This window comes from Temnothorax americanus, unplaced genomic scaffold (assembly GCF_048541705.1).
Source record: "Temnothorax americanus isolate GAGA-0224 unplaced genomic scaffold, ASM4854170v1 Scaffold21, whole genome shotgun sequence".
NCBI classification, from domain to species: Eukaryota; Metazoa; Arthropoda; class Insecta; order Hymenoptera; family Formicidae; genus Temnothorax; species Temnothorax americanus.
Window position 1 is genome coordinate 3,877,295 of NW_027509349.1, and position 26,724 is coordinate 3,904,018.

Sequence of the window (26,724 nt, forward strand, 5' to 3'; positions counted from 1 at the left end):
ACGCTTCAATATTCGTTACAAAAATAAATCCAAAGATAGTAAAGAAAGAAATTGATGAAATCACTGACAATATCTTGAAATACAAATATACATATACAAATATAGATAAGGATAAAATAAATGCGGAAATATGAAGCATATAATAGAAGAAAAAGTGTATATTCATTCGGTATAGATTTAACTAACTCGCTTTTAAAATAAATAGTTGTGACATCAAGAAGAGAATGACAACCACTATATTATTCGAAGTAAAGCACAGCATTTTTCGAGTACATTCTATCGTCTGGTCTACGACAGCTTGCTAAATACAAAAGTCATATACATTGTAGGTCTTCTTCGTAGCTCTCCCGTCCGGGCTAAGTCACTCGTGTTCGATACGGTATCGGGTTACCTCGGTGCTGCGGTACGGTGCGTATCGCAGCGAAAACCGGTCCAGATTCTTACCACGTTGAACATTATGTGTCTCAGTACCGTGACATCGCAGCGAGCGACATGAATCCCGAAAGCGCAACGTTGTGGAAGGACGAGAATTCGGGGCTGTCGTTGCTCTTCGCCACTCTGTGCATCGTCGATATTTTCGGCGTATTCCCGATAATCGCGTTACCACGATCGATTGTCCAGTGCGGTGAGATCTCGCTGCAATTTTTATCGGGCTAATAGAAGTTTCTGACGATATGGAATATTTTGCAAGAATACTGAACATCCTGAGAAATCTCTGTGATCTTTTTCAATTGTGAATTAAAAATACTTACCAGAAATAAAAGAGGAATTTATACGAGAGCTCTGTATAACGAAAGAGAGGCTTGCTTGATTGCGATAAGTGTTTGTAACGATTGTATATTTGCGATGACATTATATATAGCAATAAGTTAATGTTAATTAAAATAAAAAGTATCGCGTAATAATTATTGATTTCTGTATTAATCTATCAATAAAAGCGCCAGCACAAATTGTTCGTTTGTTAATGGTTTCCTATATTTCGTTTTGTTGATAGATATAATCCTTGGAATAAAAAAATTGGACATGTATTAATACACAAAGAAGGATGGAATGTAATATGTACTTGTTGAAAAAATATGTGTACTTGTTATTAGGACTGTACGGAATCCCTTTGGTGCTTATTGTTCTTGGTTTGCAAATTTATACGGCCATTCTGTTGGGGAGATCATGGATTATCGCGACTGCTCTGGATCCACAGATTTCACGAAAAAATCGGTATCTCTCCACCGTCTATCTAGAATTAAAACATTTAAAAACTGTACGCGTGTCTGTTCAGACACCTTTCTATTAGATTCTTCAATATTTTCCAATAAGACATTTAAAAATGTAGATTTTACGTCTAGATATATAATTAAAATTGCAGCTATCCTCTCGCCGCTGTGACGGAATTAACGATGGGGCAGCGCGCACGATCCATCGTTACTCTGCTTTTGGATCTGACAGTTTTTGGTTGCGGCATCCCGAATTTGTTAGTCGGTAGGTAAATAGGTACCTTGCAATTATACTCATGCATTAAAACACAAGTAACAATAATTTTTATTCCGTTCAAAAATTTGTTCTTTGTGCTCGACATCGTTGATACGTTGAATGAATGCAAAGAAGAATATCCTCTTTATATTGCATTTTTTAATAGACTTTTCTAAGATGTTATGAGATATATCCTGCATATCATTTTGTTAAACGCAAATGATTTTTCAGCTTCACAGAACTTGCATCTGTTCGGGCTCAAGATATCGGGACAACGTTTTGATCTTTCCTTCTGTTATTGGCTGTTGATAGTCGGCCTTTTACTTTGCCCGTTAATGTGGCTGGGCAGTCCACGAGACATGAAGTAAGTCAATAAACTGTTTTTCATTATTATAATTCGTATACACTGGAAATGAATACTATTTTATTGAATTATTATAGATGGATCGCAACGTGCTCTAGTATAACGGTCGCTTTTACAGCGATATTAACGTGGTGGAGCATTATAACTGATAACCGAACATCTGATGTCGCACCAATTGTCACTTCTCCGACGTGGGATAAATTTATTTCCGGGTACGTGCAATTTCTGTATCACACAAATATGCATTTAGCAAGAGCTTTTTCCATAGTCAAAGTATGGTACATCATAAAATAATTAATATATTATAGTATAATATTAAGTATAAATTTGCCAAATCAAACGATTTATTAATTAATTATTTAATAATTACTTGAACGAACTTTCAGATATGGTATGCTAGCTTTTCAGTTCGATGTGCATCCTACTTTAATGACGATACAGGTTGATATGCGCAGTCCTCGAGACATCGATAAAGCCATCTTCTTTTCTTTCATGGGTAAGAAATAGCGGAAAAAATTATTTCTTGCATTTTGTCTCGAATCTGTATACTTCGGGGCGGAGCCACAATATAAAATATTTTTCTTTCATTTATTCAAATTTCCACTTTTTATAATCCTAAGGAGGTTCTACAGATAATAGATGTATCTAACAATTGGAAAAAAACTTCATGGACGCGTATAAAGTGAGATGCGAGAAAAGTGCTCAAAAAATTTTAGCATCGGTTATCGTGTAAAAATTTGCAAAAATGAATTTTGAAATCACAGTTTTAACATGAGCTCTTATGGCAAAAGGGTTCCCGGAGACAGGAAACGAGACAATTATATGAAGGCGGCCTACCAAAGATTCAAAAAACGGAGCTCTTATAGATCTTAATCTAAGCTTTTCAGAAATATCGAGAAAAACAAGGGTTATCGTGTAAAATTTTGTGATATTGGCTATTGAAACAGGCCATATCACAGTTCACGTAGCGTGCTTCGAATAACAAGGGAGATTTAACAACGTCGCAGCGACTGCACCTCACATAACCTTTTATCTGTCAATAATTTTTGGGCATTTTCTATTCGAAGAACAACTTTCTTTTTAGCGAATTTTCCTCTTTTGACACCACGCAAGACTCTATCCTTATTTCTCCATGAATTGGTCGGGCTTGGAGGAGTCATTATAAATTTATAAAAGTAAACGCAGTCACTGACTAGAAAGGAGTGAAAGGACCACGCTTATATGAGCAGAACAGCAAAACTCAAGTTCGTGACGTTACCACATTTTCTCGCATGTATAAGAAGCCGGAGTCAAAGGAGCACTTACACGATATTTTTAATTATTCCTCGCTTCGACTAATAAAATATTATATGAATACTTAGAATTGATGAATTTGAAGATTTTCTCTTCATCTCTCGACTGACTAGAGAGTACCTGTAGAACCTCCTTAAATAATTTCGCATCTACTTCCTCAATATTGAAATAATATTTTATAGCTCCGAGCGTTTTCTTTTCTTGCAACTCCTCTCTCTGTTAGCATATTCCTTACATTAATTTTTGTTTACAATAGCAAGCGGATCGTTGTTCACCATTACCACTTGCCTAGCCGTGTGGAAATACGGCGACAATACGACTGCCAATATTCTTGAGGCTGTGCCATCCGGATCGATTGCAAATATCGCCATTCTATTAGCCGCTCTTCAGTTATGCTTCTCCAGCGTAATTGGCTACTCGGCACTCTTTCAACATCTGGAGGATCAATGGAGCGTGCAAAGAAGTAAAGAAACTTTACATTTAACTGTGATTTAAGGCTCCTGGATGGTCAGCCGAGAACTCTGCGTTGACGGTGACGACGTACCGTCGCGGCAGAAATCAGAACTCTCTCCAATGGAGAATTCTGTCCTTTGTGACATGTTGACAACCCGTTTTGTTGTGCGTGCTATTTCTTTATTATTCGCTCTGTGCTTGTGCTCTAACGTTTAACGTATTCGTGAAAGTCGTAAAATTGGCCGAAAAGTAAGATTTGCATGCGGAAGGAACGTTTTCACCTCTTTTCGATAGTCGTTAAACGGCTGTTTTTCCCGTATGTTTAGGCTTCGTTTTATGGCTGTTTGTTTATTGTCGAGGGAAAAGGGTAGTTTTCGGCCAATTTCGGAAGTGTTCTGAAACGATCTATAGTGATGTTTTATTGAAATGTCTTTTTATTTGAAAATGGCATGCACAACAAAATTGGGTGTTTTTCCTCGCCTCGATAGTAAAAATTCAATATGGCCGCGGTGACCATCCAGGAGCCTTAAAACTATAATTAATTTACCCTACTATTATGTTAAATCAGCTTTCGGATGGAAACGATGCGCCATAAGATCGGCGGTAGTTTTTCTCAGCGTGGTTGTAGGCGAATCGGTATCGCGATTCGACATCGTTATGGCTCTGATCGGTGGCTCGTTAACCGGATCATTGGTCTTTGTTTTACCACCTCTAATATACGCTCGAGCATTAGCTTTAAAGAAAAAATCGAATCATGTACCAACTGTCGAGGGACGGATTTATTCAGGTTCTCGTAAAAGACTTAACGGCGAAGAGCAACGTTTGATGGATCCCGGAGCTCATTCCCGTTCAATTTACTACGGTTTCCTGAGTGCCACGAATAATCCTCGCAGGTATCGAATGCTTAGATATATCTAAATACTTTTTTTTTATTAATTAACTCTATATGTAAATTGAAAAACTTATTTTTCCAAAGCATGTGATCTTTGTTAAATCCATTCGACCTACATTTAGCGTTTTAATATTGAATTTTTACTAGCTACACGTATCTCTGCTTCGACGACTTGGATGACGAGATAAATTCACATTTGAGCGACGAGTCCGCTGATTGTTACGAAGACGAACGCAGGGACGAAGCCACTCAAATTCCAATGACCGAAACTCGTCGGGAGGACCAGCCGCTTCTTATCGATGCTGCAGAGCCAATCGGAAGTCGAATCAGGAGGTCTACAGGTGATCCGCAAGAGGAGACCGCAGGAACGATTGCAAAGAGGAAGAAATTATGGATTCTGGAAAGGATAATTAATTACTTCGGCTGCTTCATAGTAATGATTGGTATAGCGATCACGCTGTCTTCGACATATGTCAACATTTGGAATACCATACGCTACGTGCGTTTTACGCCGCCGTGCATCATTAACGCTACTGTGGGCTAAATCTTCGCACAGTTTCTCAATGTTCGTTTAGTTTCACCAATTAATTGTAACATTTGTATTTTGTATAATATCTGTCGAATATGAAGAGTGCGATAATATCGGATGTCAGGATTGGATGTGAGAATGTAAAGCGATATTCTGTAATTTATCCTCACATATTTCATTTCAATCTAGAAATTATATTTCTTTCTTTTTTAGAATATCTATCCGCGAACAAAAAATCGGGATGACAGTCTAGTGTAGGGTGTCAAACTTGTAACCACGGAAAACCAGGTTTGAGTCCACCTGATCACAGAAATTTTAATATTCTAAACTACACCCTCCGTACGAAAAATAAAGGGGGGCTCTTGTGCGGAGAAACTGGGCTCCGTCTTTCGGAAGAGACGTTAAGCTGTTGGTCTACACATAGCAAAACTGGAAACTGCTATGTGTATCCCCCCATAAAAGTGATTGCTAGTTTTCCAAACTGGGAGTTGGGTGCCTAGGCTAACAACCTGCCCCCTTAAAAATTACTGTTAAGAAACCTGAAGGACAAACTTCAGAAGGCCATGGCTCGACCTACTCGACCTTGAACTGTAGCGCCATTGATGACAATAATCCGCGAATAAATACAATTAATCTCATGGCGTATTTTCTTTTGGTATACAATACTTTATTTCTATCATTTGTCTGTCTGAAACTGGCTTATAAAGAGCCCCTCTGCTTGAACAATAATACATCACTAGTATTCTTATTTGGTTCAATCGTTGGAAAATCTCACATATATGTTGATATATTTAATCGTATTAAAAACACGATATCCAACAAATAGAATACATAAAGTTTAAAGTTAAAATATAAAAAGCATTTTCTACTCATATACGCATTCACTGGTGAATGTGATGATTCTTGTTCTTACTTTCACACATAACCATTTTCCATCGTTGAGTCTTTAAAGCAAGCACTAAAAAGTCAAAATTATATTATAATTCTATGATTGTTAAACTTGATATCTTGCAATGATATTTTAAGGTTCCTGTTCACTCATCACTCTCATATTGTGACGTCAGAAGCAAGAAAATATACAGTAAAAATTTTGCTAAATATTAAAATGGAAATACGTTTAATAAAACAATTACAATCGATAGAACTGACTTGTAAATACCGAAAACTCCTTTTGTTTCGTTAATCAATTATGTATAATCAAAAACGAAATAAGCTATGTTCACACACACACAGCTAATGACAACTGTTAAATTAATAATATATATAGAAATAAATATGATTTAATTCCTCCCCGAAATAAAAAATTAATTTTCGGTATATTTTACAATTGGTTCTATCGATTGTAAGTGTTGCTTTATTGAAACATATTTCCATTTAAATATATTTAGTAAGAATTTTTATTGTATATTTTTTCACTTCTGACGTCACAATCTGAGATAGTAGTGGTGAGTGAACAGAAATCTTAATCGGCGTACGAACCTCATTCTCTCCATATATCGTCGTTTTTCAATTTCGATCTCCTCATTCAATACCTGCTTGAATTCCTGGATCAACACACACACACGTACGTCTTTCCTTCTCTAGTTCGGAAATCGTCCTTTGCACATAGCAGATTTTTCTCTCTATTTCACACCTTTCTGCGCTTGGAGTTTGCTCTTTATTTTCTGTTCCGAAATGAAATATATAAAAGGCAAAAATATACAAACACAAAATCAAATAAAACGGTATACCTTGCTGCTGCTTCCGTTGATGTTGTCGTATGATGTAACTCTTCAATTTATGTTTTACTTTTTCGTCAATAGATGACATATTTATTGCAAAAATAATCTCGTAAACTTTATTAAACTTGCCTAATCACTATATGATTTATGAACATTGCGCTAATCATAGGCCTGTTTTATGTTCTTCATTCCAGTATTATGCTTCGTTTTTCGTGGAAAAATCGCCAGCGTACTATATTAAAAATCGGTGGTCTGGATAATGACTAAAACCTAAAACCGATGAGTACGAACGGTACGTAAGCCGGTCAAACTAATAAATTATGTACGTATAATAGGTCATATGTGAATGATAAAAACAAATAATGAATAAAAAAAACTTGAAAATTGTTAAAGCAACAGATTAAGTAGGCCAGCATCAGAGCTCGCCAAGAGACAACGCACGTGTAAAGCATGATCCGTGACACATGTGACCAATAACATTCAGGCGCTTGTCACCAATAGCAGACTTTGAAACATTCTTTGTTCTCACACTTGTTGGATACCTATTATATACCGCGTGCTTCATGTTCTCCTTAATTATTTCTTATTCTATTCGACATTTTTATAATCTCATTTTAGTGTTGCGGAAACATCGTAGAAATCGATAATTTTTTCGATTACGTTTTTAAAATATTAGGAAAATATCACACAATGCAACATTCGATCATTTTTCTATATCTAATATATATCTGAAATATCTTAGAAATTTTATTTTGCGACGTTAAACGTATGCAATTTATTATTTTGATTATCACGTTTTATATATGTCCGATGATTTAATATTTTGAAAATAGTAATATAGGTAAACTCGTGGACAGAAAGGTTGTCCGACTTATACACCCGTATTCATACTATGAATACGGCTCAAAGTCGGACAACCTTTCTGTCCGCGCATACTTCGAATTGCATGGAATGTGTTGCGATGAAATCGAAATGTACTGCCATTTTTTGACGGTATGTTCGATGAATTATTTGTAATACGTATTAAAATTACCGCATTGATCGATCCATTTATGCTATGTACTAGAATTGATACAATGTTTTAAAATATGTAATTGTCCTGAAAAGAAAAATACGAGAATATAGAATTAAGAAAAACTGCCAGAAGCCCAAGCTGTACGAGACCTTTGAATTTTTCCATATATTTAGTACCGGTCTACAATAGATGTTTTAAGCCCTAAGCCTTAAGAAATTGTTCAATCAGTTGAATTTGAGGAGAATAGTTGACTGTGATTGGTCAATTTCTTAGGGCTTAGGGCTTAAAACACCTATTGTAGATGGACACTTATTCCCATATATTCGCGATTGCACCGCAATGGTTGTACATACACACGAAGTAATGTACTCGATAAATACTCGTATTAATTCGTCCGCACATATCGTGAGAATGACGATGAATTTCGGAAAAAGATGTGGGAGTGGAGTAGATGGAAAGGGTAGATAGCTCTGCAAGAACGTGTACAATAAGGCGCTTTATTTCTAAAAACCTCACGCTCATTTAGCATCGTATAGAAATAGTACTTCTTATGTCTAGATTGTGCGAGTTGTAGCATGGTGCGCAAGTATAAATATAATAAATTTCAGTCGCAGCTCGTCGCTCTCCGTCTCGTTAGCATTCGTTAATCTTCATTGCCCTTTCTCGGCAGGCATGTTGAAGGGAGACCTTCCCGAGAGAACTGTCCCTTCACATGCCGTCACCGCCGCTGTCGCCGGTACCACCATCGCCGTCGACGCTGACACCGTCGTCGCCGGCTGCCAGCGATTTGCTGCCCTTATCCCGTTTGGCGTTGTGATAGAGGTAGGAGTGTACACGCAGACTGTTACTGTTCTTATATTTATTACCACAAAGCTTACACGTGAGACTTTCAAGCGGGCCGTGAATATAACGGACGTGGAGCTTGAGGTTCTCCTTGCGCGTGAACTGACGCAAGCACCACGGGCACGCGTACATACGTATTACCTTGCCATGCTCCATGCGCAATGTCGGTCCCAGCTCTGAAACGACACGTAACGTTGTCTCCAACGGTAAGCTGCTGCCGGGGATACCCTTAACGGTACGTCGTCCCTTATTGCTGGAATTCGCCGTCTCATACGTGAAATCACTCGGATAAGTCGCCGTGTCGCTCAGACCTGGCGAGAAAGATGTGAGAGAATATCAAAGATGCGTTCGATTCGATAAAGCTATCACGGAACTACATAAAGAGTGTTAAAGATGAATGTTAAATAGGATGCACATAAATGTATAAGAAAAAGAGAGCGAGAGAGAGAGAGAGAGAAAGAGAGAGAGAGAAAGAGAGAGAGAGAGAAAGAGAGAGAGAGAGAGAGAGAGAGAGAGAGAGAGAGGGAAGGAGGGAGGGAGAGGGAATCAGAATCAGAATCAGAATCGTCATTTATTAGAAGCTCTGGGACTACGTCCCCTAAAGCGTCGAAACTAAATTACAAAAAAAGTAGCAAATTAAGTATAAAACATTCATGCATTCATATATAAGAAACAGCTACAAAAAAAATATAAGAATAAAGAAAATAAAGAAAATACAGATCCTCTTCTAAAAAGGGCATGTCGTAGGTATTGTTGTCACTTTTCCGCGATGCCGATTGGTTATCTTGCTGCGCTTACTTCATTTGCAGCTGTCATTGTATATATTTTAATAGTGTAATAGTAATAGCATAATGTTAAAGCTAAATAGCGCGCGCGAAGCGCGCGTCTGTAGTGTCCAGTAATATAAATGAGACGTGTTACTACAGTATCTTAGCGCTTACAACTAAAAAGAAAAAGCCATAACTGAAAGATAATTTACAAAAGCCGTAGAATAAAAGATAGTTTAAGTACACTATAATCTCAAGATACGCTCAGATCTGCTGACAAAAGTCTCATGCACCTAAAGACGAAAATTGCGAAAACAGGAATTCATATATAGTTTGGCCTTGAAATAGCCGATACACGTCGCGTTGCGAATGTCAGAAAGGAGAGAGTTCCACAGCTCGGCAGCGGAGAAACAAAAAGATCGCTTATATAATTTAGTACGGCAGAGCCGAAGGTTTAGGGCATCAATTGGAGCTCTAATATGGCGCTGCATACTTTCATGCCTAAATGTAAAATTGCTGTAGATAACTTGCGGTTTTTTCTTCCTGAGTACCGAGAATGTCAAGGGGAGAGAGTGAGAGAGAGAGGGGGGAGGGGAGAGAGAGAGAGAGAGAGAAATATTAGATTGCTGCGAAAAACTTATATTTGTCAAATAAAATTAAAAACGCAATTTCAGTAAAGTGGAAGCAAGATCATAGGCTTCCCTCTTTCATGTACAGAGAAATCTTTTAATTCCATCTTCAAAGAACTCAAGTTTCCTAATTTTATTTAATACAAAGTTTGATAGAGAAGCGACAACTAAGTTTGCACCAATCTAATATACTTATAAGCAATGTGCAATATGTGGATAGCAGAGATACGACTTCTGAGATATTGGAAAATTAACTTATACGATAAAAGAAGGCGAGGTATGGCTTGTATATTTACATTTAAAGATTGATAAGAAATATAAAAAAGGTGAATGATGCAATTTGTATTTTTCCTGTAACAAAATCGCTTCATTCATTATACAGTCGAGTCATCATCTAAAGAGATAAGTGACAAATTAGCATGAGAACGCATAGTTTTGCGATTTAAAAATAAACAGAGGATAAAAAAAGACCATCGTCAGCGTAGAACCAATTCACGAGTACTGGGATATGAAACTAGCCAATATATGATCCGCCTGCAAAAAAAGTATCTTGCAAATTGGTTCTCTCTCCGTACATGCTGCTGAACAAGTTGAAGAATGTGAACGACAAGCGAAATGCGGTAGAAGTGTAAAACGTACCGAACGGCTGAGTTTGTGAATTCTGATTGTAGGGAACTAACTGCGTATCTGGCGTGATATCTGTAAGATAACATCGCTTTCTCTAGACATTCATGACCGATGAGATGAGGTGCCTGATGAACTTATGGAGAGTATAACTCGAGGAACATCGTTTGCTCGGATTTGAAACACCCATTCGCGTGAACATGCAAACGTAATATTGCGTTGATCACAGAGATTAAATTGACTTTAACCCCCGGCGTTACGGTTCAACGAACTGATTTTACATGTGATAAATGACCATATTCCTTGCTAAATCGTAATGCGTTAGAAATTTGATAGAGAAACCAAGTCGCTTGTTGGAAGGATGGCAATGAGATCAAAAATGTCCACGCTAGAAATACCGGGGGTTAATTATTCAGTACGTAAAAGTGCTTAGGAGCTTGCGTCGCAGTCAAACATGTGATAATGAATCTCAATAACAAAGTACACATCTATCCGTGGCAAGACTTGAGTGCGTCAAACCTTTGGGGCGCCGATACTGCTGGTACAGCAAACTTTTCTCTTTGCCGAAGGGCGTTTCAGCTCCGGATGACGTTCCGACGACGTCATTCGATCTACCGTTAGCGTTGTCTTTAAAGTACACGAGATGCCGACAGGATGAGGGGGAGAATCACTACCTTGTTTCGGCACGTTCTCGTTGCCAGTATAGAGTATTTTTTCCGCCGTGTATCTGTATCCCGAATCCGTGTCCGTGTCCATCGTGTAATCCAGCGGTTCGTGCTTGGTTGACTGTGGCTGACTCACGTCGGACGTGCAATCCAACGGCTGTTCTTCGCACGGCGCATCCGTACTTCTGCTTCTCTCGCTGAATGCCGTCCGTGCGTCCGGAGCATTGTAGTCGGCTTCAGTGCAACTTTGCCAGTGGCAAGTGTCAGTGACAGTTGATGTTTGTACGGTAAATGGTCTTTCTCTCGTCGAGATATCGTCTGTCAAAGTGCTCTGCCTCGTTGTCGACTGTTCTTTCACGATATGCGTCAGCCTGCCAAATGTGGAAACGTTTTCATCCGTACCGCTAGGATCGCATTTGTCCCTCTCCATCTCATAGAAATCACGATCCTCAAAGTCCTCGTCATTCTTCCCAAGACTTTCTCTGAATCTCTGCAATGCAACAATCAGCTCTGTAAAAGCACTGCACATTCTCAATATATTTTATTCGAGTTTATATAGAAATTGATTTGGAAAAGGAGTAATAACTTTTATAAGTAAGTAATAGCACCCTTTCTCACATTCCACACATTGTTACTTTAACATTAACACTTTCCCAAAGCACTCTATATCTTTGCAAAAATAATTCCAGCCGTTATAACGAACCTCATCTGCTTCTGTAGTCAGTCCTTTTATTTGTAGAGCCTCTGCAACTTTTAAAAAACCAGCAATATCCTCCTGCTTGATATTGACCTCCCCTTGATACATGAAATGCAGCATAGCTGACAAATCTCGATAATTGACATCTTTCAGGATGACAATAGGATGCTTGCATGAGTTTCCCTGTGTACAACAAATCACGGGAGCTTCAGCAGAAGCGCTCGCACAACCGTCGCTACTAGAATAATATACCTTGAAAAGCTCTCGGAAATACGTGCTGCAGACCGACAATATCAGCTTGTGGGCTCGCAGGATCTGACCTTCGGCGGCCAACGTGACGTCCACAAGGTGCTCGTCTGTCAGCAAAGTGTACAAGCCCGAAGACAAGTTTGTGGGGAAGCTGTTCCACACCAAGGAGAATTGTTCGTCAGACATTGTTCCTACGTGAAAGACATCTCGTATACTCAGTAGAAAAGCAAGAGAACGTTAGATAGCCTAGATAATTCGCGAGTGTCGCATCAGGCTGCTTCTATAGCTACCTATGACGCACTGTCATTATGATTGTCAATGCATGAACTGCTATATTACACTATGCTATGTTACACTTGTGTCGTTTGAAACTGGATAACGTTATCCTTCGGTACAGTAACCACAATTTCTTTACCTTCGATGATTCCGTGTTTACAAGCGGAGGAAGTTAACCTTGTAACAAGAATCCTCCCCGCAACGATGACTATAACGATGACGACGAAACTAATTAACTGACAATGCTTTCGACACTGCTCTATAACATTGTCAGATCGTTTATATCGCAAGTATAAAGCTGCACTTCAAGTATTCGATGGTATTCGAGGCCTGACTGATCGTTCGAGCACCGTAGAAATAGTAGCTGCAAGGTGCAAGATGCAAGACTGTGCAAGACGCAATCAGGACAGTTTAGAACGTGGTCCCGCACGCGGAGGCCAGGCCTGAGTCACTTGAGTCACTTCGATATTGTTCGATATGCGCGAATTACAAAAGCAGTGCGCCATAAATCATGCGATCTTCGTCGCGCTCCGAGATGGCGACGCGTGCAATCTCGCGCAATGGCGCCGCAACCAACAATGACCAATAACAATGCGGTCGAGATATGATATATACAACGATATTTAAGCGGAGAGCACAGACTTTTGCATAACGCATAATGCGTAAGCATAAGAAAATTGATTGGTCTATTTCTTTATGCACATGTATATGGACCAATCATTTTTTTTATGCTTACGCATTATGCGTTATGTAAAAGTCTGTGCTCCCCGCTTTACATATTTCACACAAAACACAAACACATATATAATATATATACACAATACAGGATCAGTTTTATTTCATGTGCCAATTATCTCCGCTAATTATCTCACAATCAGAAAGTATTGGTTTATTGGGAAAATGTTTCAGATAAAAAAAAGTTGAAGGGTTCGAAGTTCGAAGGAGACCAATAGACAATCTTATTAGATTTTGGGTCCGGGATCCATGTTGAGCCCAGAGAGCCCAAGTCAAACTTTTTAAATAAAAACCCACATTTTGGGGGGGGGGGTAATTGGCGGAGATAATTGGCATACGAAATAACACACCCTGTATATATTTTAGCTTTAATTATACACAATATAAGTTATATTTATATAATATAATACAGGGTGATATATATTGAGGAGGAATCTGCAATATTCCGGAAGGTGATATAGTATTGATGATTCTAAGCAAAAAGGGTCATATGAACATGGGTCCTATTCCTACTATTACCGAGATATTCTGGTTATAACGTGAAAAAAGCACCATGAAGGGATAGAAATGAAAGACAAAGACTGACAACGTTTACATTACCTTCTTCAGTTTTCAGTACAGCACTGTCAGTCATTTGATATTCGGTCGTGCAACAACGCAACTAAGGCTGACAACAACAACTAAGGCTGATGATAGAGAACGAGACGTTCTTTGCCTTTTCACGTTATAACTATATAGAATATCTCGGTAACCGTTAGGAATAGGACCCATGTTCATATGACCCTTTTTGCTTAGAATCATCAATACTATCACCTCCCGGAATATTGCAAATTCCTCCTCAATCACCCTGTATATGAATTATTATATAATTCAACAGGCTCAACTGGGCGCATCGATGTAACTTTCTACAAACGTCTTATAAAATAAAATACAAATAACAACAGAACTATTCTGTTATTGCACAATAATCTCTCTATTAATACCTATTATTAATATCTATTTATACTTGTACGATATAATTCTTCATTCTTCCCCTCCAATATTTAAATTCAGAGTGCCCTAAATAGTTTCTATCTTTCTTCATTCGAAATATAATAGAGTTGATCTCAAAGAGAGAGATCTGTGAAATCCTGATTCATTTCAGAAATCACATTCGATTTGTGGGGCTTATATCAAACGATTAATGAAGTGCTGTCATGGCTGTCGGTGAGACGAAAGCATTTCCAGAGGCCGTAGCGCGCCTCCCAGTCGATGAAGAACAGCTCCGGCTTGTTCCAGAGAACATGATGCAACGCAAAGTTATACTGGGACTGGATGGGAGGGTTCAGATGCGGCGCCCACTGCGCCCTTTCCATCACGATCCTGTTCACGTAGCTGTAGAACACTTCGGCCTTGTGTATCCAGCAAATGAGGGACATAATGGAGATGATCGTAGCGTGCACGTGGCAGGCTACCTCCATGCGATTATTCTGCTGCTGCAGGATGATCTCCTGTAGGTTCATTGCGAGGCAAACCAGGGCAGCGGCCGTGAAGCCGCATGGTACCTCGACGGCAATCAGACACACCGTGCAGTACGTCGTTTCGAGATTCATCCTTGAGTCCATGTGGTTTATCAGACTCTTCAACAGGCTGTCGTGCAGCAATTCGCGGTGCAGCTTGAAGAACAGCCTGTCTTCTTTGCGACACTGTGCGACACGCAGGTCGAGACGCGTGTGCTCGAAAAAGATCCTAGGCGTGTCGAAAATCGCACGGTTGTCTTTGCGGTCCATCAAGTACTGAAGCACCCGGTTGCCCAGAAGGCTGGTCAACCGACTAGATGAGCCCACCATTCGCATTAACAGCGGGAAGATCGTCGGCGTGAGTGTCTGCTCATACAAATCCGCCTGATGCGTATAAGCGGCAAATTCCAGGGTGCTGCCAAACTCCAGAACGAATGCGTCAGTCGTGCCTGCGGCTATTGTCCACGAGCACATGTGCTGCACGACCACCAGTAGCTGATCATTCGACAGATGTTTCATGGTGTTTCTCAGGCAAACTTCCAAACCCTTCTTGAGACTTGCGAGCGGTGGCGACGGCGATGGCGCCAAGGAAACGGAGGAAGAAGAGTCAGAAATGGTTGTCAATCGTGCGATGATGCTGGCGTGAAAGAGTCCGAGCATCCTCTCTATCGTTGCCACTGTATCCTGCGTTGCCGGCCACACATACACGTCAAGGAGCTCGTACAATACTCTGATGAGGCCACGAGCGTCCTCGACGCCGATCTCCGGTAGCGTTAACTTGTTCCAGACTGCGTGGATGATCAGTCCGACGCTAACAGGACTGACGTCCAGTAGACTGTACATCACTTCGAAACAGAACGTCTCGAATTTCCAGAGTCGCTCGTGGTAGACGGCTTCCACGATCGTCTCTACAACTTCCCGCGACTTCTCCGGCAGGTAGTTCTTCAGCAGGGAGTGGTAGCAGTCTCGAGCGACTCTGAACTTCCGTCGACGTTTCCATTCGCAAAACCCATCCATGTGCAGCACGCTCTCATAGTGCAACAGGATCCTCAGGAGGCACGTGACAAGTGCTCGAGGATGGCGAGACTGCAATTGCTTCTTCGTCGCATTTCTAACGATCATCGTTATCTTATCCAAAGTCTTATCCTGCTGCGCCGGGGAGTGCAAAATAGTCGACGCGAAGCTCTTAGAGATATCATCCATTCTCCGTGCGAGTTCTTCATCGGTGATCATTCGTAGAATCGATACAAAGTTGCTTAGATTTTAAGAGAAATGTGACAGAAACCGGAGTTCCTAAAAAACGAAATACGAGATATTAAAAATAGAAATATATATAATAGAGAGCAAAATAATATGAATAATATTATATATAATACGTAAAAGAGACTGAAATTTATAAAAGTATGGAATAATAAAACCAAAATATTTTATGCGAGTTAAAATTCAACTTTCAATTTTTTTGGAAGATTATAATAGAAACGTGAAATTGCAGCTTACCTCATATTAAAAGATTCGTGTTGTGATGTTTTTCAGTGTAATTACCAGTCCACAATTTTAATGTTCATATTACCTGTCTCCTATTCTTGCCGACGTATTAAATTTAAAATAGCGCGATAAAAAAAGATCTATAAGTAATAACGATCTATAATAAATATTATTTACATAAGTACAGCGATATAATATAGCGGTACACGTCCGTAGATAAAAAACAATACTTTATTCTATATTTACAAATTCCTATACATTTATGCACATAATGTACGAAGAGTACGTCCCAAAATTCTCGATTTTACAAAGTGGACTTAAGAATTCGCGAGTCTTTAACTATATCTCTAACCCATTATTAAATATATTAAATACACGGTACTCGCATATTATTTTAACAAATGTAACAAAGCTTTCGTATTTAGAACCACAAATCACCGCCGACGTCCTCGTCCGGTTGCGGCAGCTGTTGCTGCTGATTCTGCTCTTCTACTTCCTGCTTTAATGTGGTGTTTTCGGCGTCATCGTCGCTTTCGGAAACGGCTAAGTCGTCCTGGATCTTATTTTCGCCTTTATCGTCTCTGGCCGGTAAACCAGCCAACAGGAAGTCTGACGGATCGTAATTTGGATCGACGTCCATGCTCTCATCTACGAGTGGAAAGTCAAAATTTACGAGTCAGCGAAAAATTGATACAACTTTATTATCGAGCCAACAATCCAATGAAAAAATCATTTTATTTTTGAAGAGTTATACCTCGTATTTCTTGAAACCGTTCGTTTACGCGCGATTAAAAATAGTAATAGGTTTTTTTTGAATTATCTATATTCCTGTATGGTTTCTATTTTCTTCAAAAGAGTAGATTATCAAGCAAAGCGATAGGAAAATCAATTATTGATTACTTGAAACTTTGTCTTCTTACCTTGTTGAAGCAGCTGCTGTTCGCCTATGTAAAAACCGACGTTGCCTAACTGGACCATCGCCTCGGCGGCTTGCTGACTATCATCGTCCGCTAATACGACACCTTCTTCTCTGACTTCACTTAATTCCAGTGCCTCCGTTTCATTTTGCTCTGAATGTTCGTCTGTGCCGAATGGCACTTCATCGAACTCATCTTCACTGGAGAATTGAAGATCTGTAACAGAAAGAAAGACTGTTAATCAAACTCCGATAGATACAAAATAAAATTAGGGGTAATTATATACTTTAGGGGAGGCACCTCCGATGACCTTGACCTTGATATGTTGTCAAGGTCACCCTCCTGAGTGACCTTCAAAAGATTTTAGCCGTCGCTCGTTTTTTATTAAAAAGTTATTAACAAAAAAAAGTTTGGCGACCTCACCGATTTCAATGACCTTGATATATGTTGTCAAGGTCATGACCCCGAGTGACCTTCAGAAGGTTTTAGCCGTCGCTCGCTATTCGTTAAAAATAAACTATTTAAAACAAAATATTTTGGAAAATATAGCATATATAGGTGTATATATAGGTTAGTTGACGCGCTTTAAACACTTAAATACTTTTAAAGCGCGTCACTAACCTACATAGGTACAATTTACTGCTTTAAATGTTGTGTTTTGGTAAAGCAGCGACTTTCTCGCAAAATAAACTATTCTCTGCTTTAAAGAAAAACGTAATATTAGTCGTTTATGCCTCTCAGTACTTAAAATAACTGCTATATTTTCAAAACTTTTTTTGTTTATAACTTTTTAACGAATAGCGAGCGACGGCTAAAACCTTCTGAAGGTCACTCAGAAGGGTAACCTTGACAACATATGTCAAGGTCAAGGTCATCGAAGGTGCCTCCCCTAAAGTATATAATTACCAAATTAGGATTATACTGCTTTACCTTCTTCGAGTACATCTTTCTTTTTCGAGTTTCTATCCATATCTGCTTCCATGTCTCCTTCTACATCGACAAAATCGAAGTCATCCATATTTGATTTGCCAAATGGATTTTCCGGAGAACTGGTCTGACTCTGTGAAGATAATTTCAATATTGAATAAAATGTAGAAATTAAAGACGTCGAGCATCGAAAAAGCGGAGATTAAGTAACGCAATAATAAAATGTGAATTATAAGCAAGAAATATATACGCTAAGTAAACATAAGAATAAATATAATCCTTACGCCTCTGTATTCAGGTTCTGTGATAGTATAGTTTTCCTCATCCGGACAAAGCCATGAGGAATCTATGTCCGCTTGTTCCATCGCCCGTTTTTGCACGAGCACTATATTGTTCTCTAGTTGCGTCAGATGTTCATCATACTAAAACAAAATTCATCATTGTTTGTAACTATTCCAGTAATTCCTTATTCTTATTTTTAAGAACTCTTAATAACTTTTTTCATCTAATTAACATAAAAACATTTATACCTCGTCTAATGTGTCTTTACACACTTTAACCAGCAGCTCCGCTTTATTTGTGAGCGGAGATTCCTTGCCATTATAAAGCGTGCAATTCTCCAAAATCTGTTCGATATCTCTGAGAAATTCGTTACGACTGTGGTATTTGTGCGCTGAAAGTTTTAAAAATAGATAAATTAATTTCAAGAAAATAAATTACAAGCATTCAAATCTATATCTTTTATACATTAACAAATTAAAATTTCTTACCAGAAACTTTTTTAGATATTGTTTCTAGGTCCATCGGCCTCTTGACAATACTGTAATAATCCTTCACCATTTTTTTGTTCACAGGTTTCATGAACGGCCATACTTCTGTCATGGATTTCAATTTGTTGTTGACAACGTTGTCCAAGATGAAGGTGAGGGCAACTTGGTCATTGTCGTCAAGAAGAGGATTGATTGCTTTCTCCAGCCTCATCAAACGATCCTCCTTTTCACCGAGCCTCTCGACGCACGTATCCAACATTCTCCTGGCGGCTACAGTCAACGAACTCTTCGTTCCATTATAGAGTGTCGAGTTCTCCACGATCTGATTGACATCCGCCAGGAATTCTTCCCTGCTTTGATATTTTTTCATTCTCAAATTTTCACGTATGGTCTGCAGATCCATGGGTCGCTGTATGATCTTGTGATAATCGGGGACTACCTGATGACAAATAATAGCACGATTGATATATATTCGTAAAAAAATATTTTTCAATTTTTAAGATATTTCCACTACACACAAATATTATGTTTAAATTTTTATGTATACTTTTATATATTTATATAAACTTATATAAAGCTCTCTTATAATTAAAATTTAATATTATTTCAATTTGATTCATAATCGAAGTTTTTAGTTTAATCTCGTAAGTTAAAATAGCTTTTACTTTAGCATTGACTGGAAACAGGAATGGTTGCACATCGGGCAAATCCCTCATTTCGTTCAGAATGCTTTCCAACATTGTTGACATTACGACAACTGGATCAGTCCTACGCCTGTTAACCGGCCTTTGGTGGCGTTTCAAATAATCGCAGTGGTCATCTGTGGGCGGTTTCCTGCGTTTCTTCGAATTCACCGCCTCCTTCGGCACCTTGAGCAACAATGTACGTCTCTTCATCTCCTCGGCATGCTAAAATAAACCATAGATTTTGATCAGCTCATTTTAGATTCTTCAGATTCCGTAATTGATATGAATATTCCTCAGATTGAGCCCCTGTCATTAAATTTTCAATATCTATCAACTCACCTTGATAAGTTTCGAGGATAGCTTCACCTTAGTGCCATCGACATTAACTAGATCCTGATCGTCGGTATTTAGCTGTTTTTCAATTTCCTCCTCCTGTTCCTCGGTCATCGCAACGTTAACCGGTGCTGTGGCAATGCTGTTCTGGTAGAGCGGACAGGCCTTGTTGGTGCGCATGTGACCAACGTTGCCACAAGCGCCGCACTTAAGCTTCAGATCTGGCTTGAGTTTAGGCTTTTTGCGCTTGGGAGGCGATACCTCCGGTTTAGGATGTTTGGGTGCAGGGGTGGAGGAAGTAGAGGATTGGAAATTACAGAATGGAAGGATACTAGTTGAGGAAGTGGTAGTCGGGGTGTTAGTGTTGCTGCGATCAAATATGTTGTTGCTCGAATTGTTGATGCTACTACCGTTCACTATCGGCGGCCCACCCAACATACGTTCTCTCTCTTGATTCCGTTTGATCCGTCGCAACTGTTCCTGAATCCTACGCTTCTCCCGCTTCATTTCTTCCTTCTGCGCCTCGTCCAATGTGGCGAACTGCTTGATAAACGTCTCATCTTTCGAATTGCGGATCTTTATGTACGTGTCGATCACAGCAGGCTTCCTCACCAGCTCAACTCGCGTATACTCCTTACCCTCCGGATTACGGAACGTGCGGTAGATCTTTAATACGCGACCCTGCTGCGCATTGAAGTTGTTAACCGGGCTATCCTCTTCGTCGTCCTTTTTTTTACTCTCCTTGGCCTTCTTGCTCTCTTGCTCCTGCGCCTCGCCCATCAGCATCTTCCGTAGCTCGTGCCGCTGTTGCTCCTCTCGCTCCAGCGATAGCTGCGTGCTGGTCTTTTTGTTCGACAACATATTCTCAATGTTCTTACCCATTTCCTCGATATCAGAGCTATCCTCTTCCGAGCTCTCGCCTTCGTCTGTGCTCAATACTTCGTTTGACGACAATACGCGGTTCTGCAAGTCGAAGATTCGTTGGCACTCTTCCTTGTAACGTTCTTGATGTTCGGCGATAGAGAAACGATTGCCACGTGAAAACTTCGTCATGCCCTCCTCACCGGCTTTCGCTTTCTCTGTCGACAGAGTTCGAACTACGTCGATTACTTCCCAACGCGATAACTTCTTAATCTCTTCCTCGGGTACGCCGAACTTTCGCAGCAACGCTTTTGCATTGTTCAAGGACAATCTCCTCAAGTCTGCATCTGTGCCAGTTACAGTTCTTTTTGGTTGAGCTTCTTGCTCTTCCTATCCGAAACAACATTTCATGATGATTTATTCTAATATAAATAATAAAACTTTTAATTAATAGATACTTGTCAGAACAAACCTTGCTAATAGTTGGTTTATTTGGCACTCTAACATAAGAAAAACCTTCACCGCACCCAGTTGGATCGGCTGGACCTGCCAACTGCAGTAAACACTTTCCTTTCATGGCTTGGATGTATGCGCGCGTCGTGTTCCATGGTGCCACCTTCACCTCGTCATCCATCTTTAGCTGCATATCCTCGTCGTCATCGTCCTGTGGAGTGAACAGAAACTTCTCACCGTATCCGGCGTCCTTTAGACGCTGTTCGGCCGCAATCATGCTAAAATAAGCGCAGCATTGCTCTGGCGACACCATAGCGCGGATCTCTTCCTCCGTTGGCAATCTAAAGTCCGGTTTTATTACCCACCAATTGGAATCCATGCCTATTCAATATCAAAAGGTTTCTGAGTGATGTAAACGTTTATAGACTTGCTTACAAATGAAATATAACAGCAACAACGCTTTTTTTCTATACAATTTTTACTTTGCTTTCTTTCAGCTTTTATTGCAGAAAAAATAACGAACAACTTGATATTGGTTACGCACCGGTTCTTTTAAAGTCAGCGCACAGCTTCAATCTCTTCCTGATGCTACTCTCGCTGTGAGATGGGAAGGCCTTCTTTATATCATCCATCTTAATTCGTCGGGGAGTATCGCGTGACTTCCAGAACAATCTGTATATGAACACCTGTAGAAAATCTCGTACAAAGTTGTTTGCTCTCTTTGAGTTAGGTCCAGGAACTTCGTAAAGTGGGCATTCCTGTCCGGCAACAAACAAGGCGTCCACTTCTCTAACATAATATTGCTGTCTGGAAAGATTACAAAATCAATGAAAATAAATACAACATTTCGATAGATATATGTATATGTATACACAAGGTGCCCCAGGATTTAACCGACTAATTGCAGGAATATTCTACAAGTGGAAATAAAAAAAATGTTATATGAAGTTTGGCTAGAAATGCTTTATTACAATGTTATAAACAAATATTGAAACGAAATATGAAATAGATAAAAATGGATCTCCGAGATCGCCATATTCTCACCGCTTCTTGATTTTTACTTAAGGAAAACTTTAAAAAATGAGGTTTATAGTACAGAAGTAATTTCCCGTGAAAATTTAATGCAACGAATTAATAATTCAATTAGTAAGATGCAACAAAATTCTCAGGAAATTTGTTGCATTTGTAATAAGTTTCGTATTACATCGATGTCAAGGTGCTATTGTCATGCAAGGACATTTTAAAATACGTTACTAATTGTCATTACTAAAAGTCGGTTTATTCATACTTTGTACGTAGGAAAATCCGTTGTTATCTATATTTCATGTTTTATTTCAATATTTGTTGCCAATATAATTACTTCTGTACTGTAAACCTTTTTCTTTTAATTTCTCATAAGTAAAAATCAAGAGACGTTAAATCTGATGATCTCGGATATCAGGACCAGTTTTGCCTATTTTATGTTCCATTTCAATATTTATTCATAACTTTGTAATAAGGCATTTCTAGTTAAACTTCATATAACATTTTTTTCTTATTTTTACTTGTAGAATGTCTTCCCGCAATTTGTCGGTTAAATACTGAGACATCCTGTAATGTTTCATATGTATATGTCCAGGCATTCCTACCGGTGATCGTACACAAGAAATATAAAAATTGGCAAGCGTAGAAAAAGGAAGAATATAAACATGATTGTATATTAAGGCGAATTACCTCGTTCTTATAACTAAGAAATCGGTCTCGGGAATTTTGTGCTCGTAAAGGGGAGCTCTGTACATGTTATTCTCGACTGCCTGGATGCTTTGGCCAGGCGTGAGTATTCCAAGGAAGGGGCTGGTGTGAGCGTATGCCGTCTCTCCGTATCTGTACGTCTGCGGTCCCTGATCCTTGCCTGCCCTCCTTTTGTAATAGTTCTTCACTTTGGAGCACATGCCAACCTGATTCATAAGCGGTGGATGTTCCTCTGAAAACTCAACGAGCACCAACTCGCCGTCCCGTCCGGTTAAGTCCTCAGGTGTTCTCATGAAAAACACATCGCCCCCACCGGAAGCAATCCTTTCTTGCTCTCGTTGCTTAGCTTTCTTCTTAATGTGCTTTAGTAGGGGCAAGACACCATGCGGTCCTGGATGAGCCAACGGCCCATGGCTGAACCTTCGCAACGGCGGCCTATGAAAATTTCTCAATCGCATTGGACCCATGTGCGTTTGTACAAAAGGAACGCGCAGCTCCACTACCGGAGTGCTGTGTTGTATCAAATTGCCGCCGCCGACTTTCAGCCTCAACGTAGTTTCTGAGGACTTGGGCATGTAATACGTGTCATTTGATATGTTAAACGGATCTCGGTCGGGTGATTTTGGCGGTGGCGGAGGCGTGTCTTCTTCAAGGACGTTGATGACGCCCGCTTTGCCCAGCAGTAGTTTGCTCTTCTTGACATGCGGATGCGGAATTTTTACCTTGGGCTGCGGACCATTATCCTTGTGAAGAAGAGCGGGATCTATGTCGTCCGGTATGCCTAGAACTATGTTCTCATCGTTCGGATCCAATGTAAGTATCTTCGGTTTTGGGATCTTTCTCATGTTTTCAGGATCCCAAATGACCTCTTCCTCCCATAAACCGTAAACAAGCTCTTCATTTTCCACCGGAAATATCGAATACCAAGTATCGTCTTCCTCCCGCTGTTGTTGCTGATTTCCCTTACCCATGTTCATCTTATTCTTCTGAGATTGCATATGCATTGGCGTTGTAATTTGCGAAGTGGCCAGTCTAACGTTAGGTGCTACATTAACCGGGGCACCCTTTCCTGGCTGACTGAAGGCTTGCGCGGTTCTGTTACCGCTCGATGGCACCCAGCCAGCAGCATTGTTCTTACTGTTTAACTTCTGCATTACCTATTAAATAAGAAATAAATTTATTTCTTATTTTTGGAAAGCATGTGATAATACTGACCGCTTTATTAACAAAATTGTACCTTGTGCTTTATGTCATCTCCGTTCCAGACAACATCATCTTCCCAATGCAACTGGGACACCATTAAAAATGCGTCATCAGCAAACTCCTCATCTTGGGTTTCTGGTTTGTCGCCTTCTTGCTCTTCCACCTAATTTTAGAACAAGTATAAATGTTTAGAAATAATTACGCAATAGTAATCAATGTGTTAAACACAACATAATAAGAACGCACTTTTTCAACCGTCTTGAAGCCGTAGTTGAACCCGTCTCCAGTTTCTGGAACTTCCAGCATGTCGTACCACAACTGCGCGGGTCCAAATCTCCAGTCAGCCACTTTGGGTCCCATGTCACCGTTCTCTCCATTCTCGCCGGTCTTACCGGTCTGTTCCTTGTCTTCTACCGGTCGCAAAAGTTTGTTTTCGTCATCCGAGCGACATGCTTCCGCGCTCGGTTCAGGACCGTAATGCATGATCCAACCCTGAAACAAATAACACAATATTAACCCTCTGTATTCAGCAGCGTAATAACAATAGCAATTAGCAATTTCACAGATCTAAAGAAGAGATTGATATGAAAAGATTATACCTTAAATTTGGGCTTTTTGTCATCCTGATCAGAGCCAGAATCAGAATCTCTGACATCATGATGCTTTTTCTTCTTACGTCGCTTCCTCACACCTCTCCATATCTGTGGCAGACTGCTCGGCTTGCCTGGACCGAACAGTCGTGAGAATCTGAGTACTTTATTGGCGCGAAAGTCTGGGAACAATTCGGTGACGTCGATATTAGCGTACTTGGACGGCAGCATGGAAGCGAGAGGCGTCTCCAATTTACGTTGACGCGCCGCCTCTGCTTCCTCTGCAGTCAATGCCTCTTTTTCCTCTGGTATCGGCGGCGGTGGCATCAATTGTGTATCTGATTTGCTGATGACTTCCTCATCGTCGGCATCATAATCTGCATTCTCCTTGTCAACTTTCTTGTGGAGTCCATTACTTTTAGCTAAAAACAAATATTGAAACTCATGACTCTTCATTAATCATTGTCAATAAAGACACATAATATCAGTCAAGTACTAGAATGTAAACTCTACTCTAGAAGAAAACGGGAGAAAAGAGATGGAAGACTATAACTAGCTGTTTTTTTTTTTCTATTGCTGTACTCTTCAAGAACAATAGAAAATCATTAATTAATCAAAATTTGTTAAATAGAAATAATCCCTAATCAATCCATCTTTTTCTTCTTGCTACCCAGGTGCTAAGCATGGTAATGCATACTCCAATATAGTGTATTGTTTACTGCATAATATACATTTTAACATTACACTAATGCTATAATTATCAATTGTATATAAATATGACATCTATACAAAACCACAATGCAGCTACTAACAGATCTCATCATTTGTATCATCCGCTAACTCATTTATATCCGAAAAATCTAGCGCAGTGGGTGATTTTGCCAAGTAATCCACATCTGTGTCATTCACAGTAGGATTTTGATCCTCTTTATCGTCCACTTTGCCGTTCTCTTTCTCCTCAGCATTGTTGTCATTGGACATCATCTCATTGATGAACGAACTCAGACCAAGGTGACTGAGTGAAGCTAGATGTTGCTTAGCTTCAGGATCCAAGATATCATCCTCCAATTGACCATTGTCGTCGATGTTGCCAAAGAGGAAGCCAGTGATGTTGAGGCCAGACGCCAAGTCCTTCTCGTTCTCCTCGTCAGAATCCCCCATTTCTCCCTTGTTGAAATTTAACGGTAAATTCAACCTTGGCAATGTAAAGCCCGTGTAAATGTCTGCCTGCTGAACGTACGCTAGTTCTATAAGTCAATCACGAAATCAGAATACAATAACATATTTTTTTATTCGCTCTTATAATTTGCAAAATAGTATCGATCTTACCTCACGCGAATTATGCCCGGCACCGGCGAATCGCGCACGAAACCCGGACCAGCAGTTTGTTTACATAAATATCATCGTGATGATCAACCATTCGCGAAACAAACGGGAACCAACTAATAACCAAAAGCACGACCTCACTGAATTTATCTGGAACTCTGATCGTACGGATACTAGATACGTAGAATGAATTGGGTTTACCATTATCGCAAGTCGCGACATCTGTAGAATCAATTTAAATTAAAACCGCGTTCTAGCGTTGTCTAGGAAACTTTGAAAGGGTCAGGGTGCCATTACATGGAGCGCGGAAACGCGGAAACGCGGAAGCGCGGAACAGAATAGTAACTAGATTCCGCGTTTCCGCGAGTTGAGTCCCGCACGTTTGAACGGAAAAGCGGAATCCGCTATTATCGTGTATGTATGTATGTATGGCTGCGTTTCGATATTCACTGCCAGTACTTAACGCAGCCTATACTTCATAATGGGTGCGTTCAGCCGATACTCTGCTAGCCTAGCAATCGTGAGCAGTCGCTCGTTTTCGCTCGTTTCCTCTCCTTTTAATCCATTGGGTCAAAGGAGAGGAAACGAGCGAAAACGAGCGACTGCTCACGATTGCTAGGCTAGCGGAGTATCGGCTGAACGCACCCAATAACCATCAACATGATGTTTGGATCTATAATATTATACTGCCACTTTTATTAAATAATAAAGTAATCGAAGAGTA

General features: G+C 39.8%; 4 protein-coding genes and 2 long non-coding RNA genes across 10 annotated transcripts; 1 reads left to right on the top strand and 5 right to left on the bottom strand.

The window, feature by feature from the left end:
- The first annotated feature begins 94 nt into the window (after positions 1 to 94).
- Positions 95 to 5,956, top strand: Mah (solute carrier family member mahogany). Of its 3 annotated transcripts, none has more exons than XM_077406784.1 (9): positions 95 to 625; positions 1,095 to 1,215; positions 1,364 to 1,476; positions 1,699 to 1,831; positions 1,909 to 2,043; positions 2,218 to 2,327; positions 3,381 to 3,587; positions 4,146 to 4,470; positions 4,617 to 5,956. In XM_077406784.1, exons 1-9 carry the CDS (start codon positions 493 to 495, stop codon positions 5,011 to 5,013), a joined length of 1,674 nt encoding a protein of 557 aa, XP_077262910.1. In that variant the 5' UTR covers positions 95 to 492; the 3' UTR covers positions 5,014 to 5,956. The 3 variants fall into 3 exon arrangements, with proteins under 3 accessions (XP_077262910.1, XP_077262908.1, XP_077262909.1); XM_077406782.1 differs by lacking the exon at positions 95 to 625 and having other exon boundaries at positions 1,002 to 1,215; positions 4,617 to 5,034; positions 5,212 to 5,956; XM_077406783.1 differs by lacking the exon at positions 95 to 625 and having other exon boundaries at positions 1,002 to 1,215; positions 4,365 to 4,470.
- On the bottom strand, positions 696 to 1,474 carry LOC143897851 (uncharacterized). Its single transcript, XR_013257012.1, has 3 exons — positions 1,338 to 1,474; positions 1,085 to 1,234; positions 696 to 1,002 (listed from the first exon to the last, which is right to left on the bottom strand). It is a non-coding gene; the product is annotated as an uncharacterized LOC143897851 (long non-coding RNA).
- Positions 2,721 to 4,248, bottom strand: LOC143897852 (uncharacterized). The gene is made up of 2 exons (XR_013257013.1): positions 4,130 to 4,248; positions 2,721 to 3,559 (listed from the first exon to the last, which is right to left on the bottom strand). It is a non-coding gene; the product is annotated as an uncharacterized LOC143897852 (long non-coding RNA).
- A 772-nt stretch (positions 5,957 to 6,728) lies between the features above and the next one.
- Positions 6,729 to 13,077, bottom strand: LOC143897849 (uncharacterized). Of its 3 annotated transcripts, XM_077406787.1 has the most exons (6): positions 12,624 to 13,074; positions 12,212 to 12,399; positions 11,966 to 12,142; positions 11,272 to 11,752; positions 10,613 to 10,672; positions 6,729 to 8,888 (listed from the first exon to the last, which is right to left on the bottom strand). In XM_077406787.1, the coding sequence occupies exons 2-6, from the start codon at positions 12,392 to 12,394 to the stop codon at positions 8,443 to 8,445; spliced, it is 1,347 nt and encodes a 448-aa protein (XP_077262913.1). In that variant the 5' UTR covers positions 12,395 to 12,399; positions 12,624 to 13,074; the 3' UTR covers positions 6,729 to 8,442. The 3 variants fall into 3 exon arrangements, with proteins under 3 accessions (XP_077262913.1, XP_077262912.1, XP_077262914.1); XM_077406786.1 differs by having other exon boundaries at positions 11,966 to 12,399; positions 12,624 to 13,077; XM_077406788.1 differs by lacking the exon at positions 10,613 to 10,672 and having other exon boundaries at positions 12,624 to 13,073.
- An 832-nt stretch (positions 13,078 to 13,909) lies between these two features.
- On the bottom strand, positions 13,910 to 16,002 carry LOC143897848 (uncharacterized). The gene has a single exon (XM_077406785.1). The coding sequence runs from the start codon at positions 15,949 to 15,951 to the stop codon at positions 14,392 to 14,394; it is 1,560 nt and encodes a 519-aa protein (XP_077262911.1). The 5' UTR covers positions 15,952 to 16,002; the 3' UTR covers positions 13,910 to 14,391.
- A 414-nt stretch (positions 16,003 to 16,416) lies between these two features.
- On the bottom strand, positions 16,417 to 26,164 carry Taf1 (TATA-box binding protein associated factor 1). Its single transcript, XM_077406781.1, has 16 exons — positions 26,004 to 26,164; positions 25,487 to 25,921; positions 24,684 to 25,096; positions 24,331 to 24,576; positions 24,119 to 24,247; positions 22,864 to 24,038; positions 21,695 to 21,957; positions 21,170 to 21,531; positions 19,843 to 21,087; positions 19,483 to 19,725; positions 18,818 to 19,256; positions 18,578 to 18,720; positions 18,332 to 18,469; positions 18,051 to 18,180; positions 17,124 to 17,336; positions 16,417 to 16,851 (listed from the first exon to the last, which is right to left on the bottom strand). The coding sequence occupies exons 2-16, from the start codon at positions 25,833 to 25,835 to the stop codon at positions 16,625 to 16,627; spliced, it is 5,715 nt and encodes a 1,904-aa protein (XP_077262907.1). The 5' UTR covers positions 25,836 to 25,921; positions 26,004 to 26,164; the 3' UTR covers positions 16,417 to 16,624.
- Between the last annotated feature and the right edge of the window lie 560 nt (positions 26,165 to 26,724).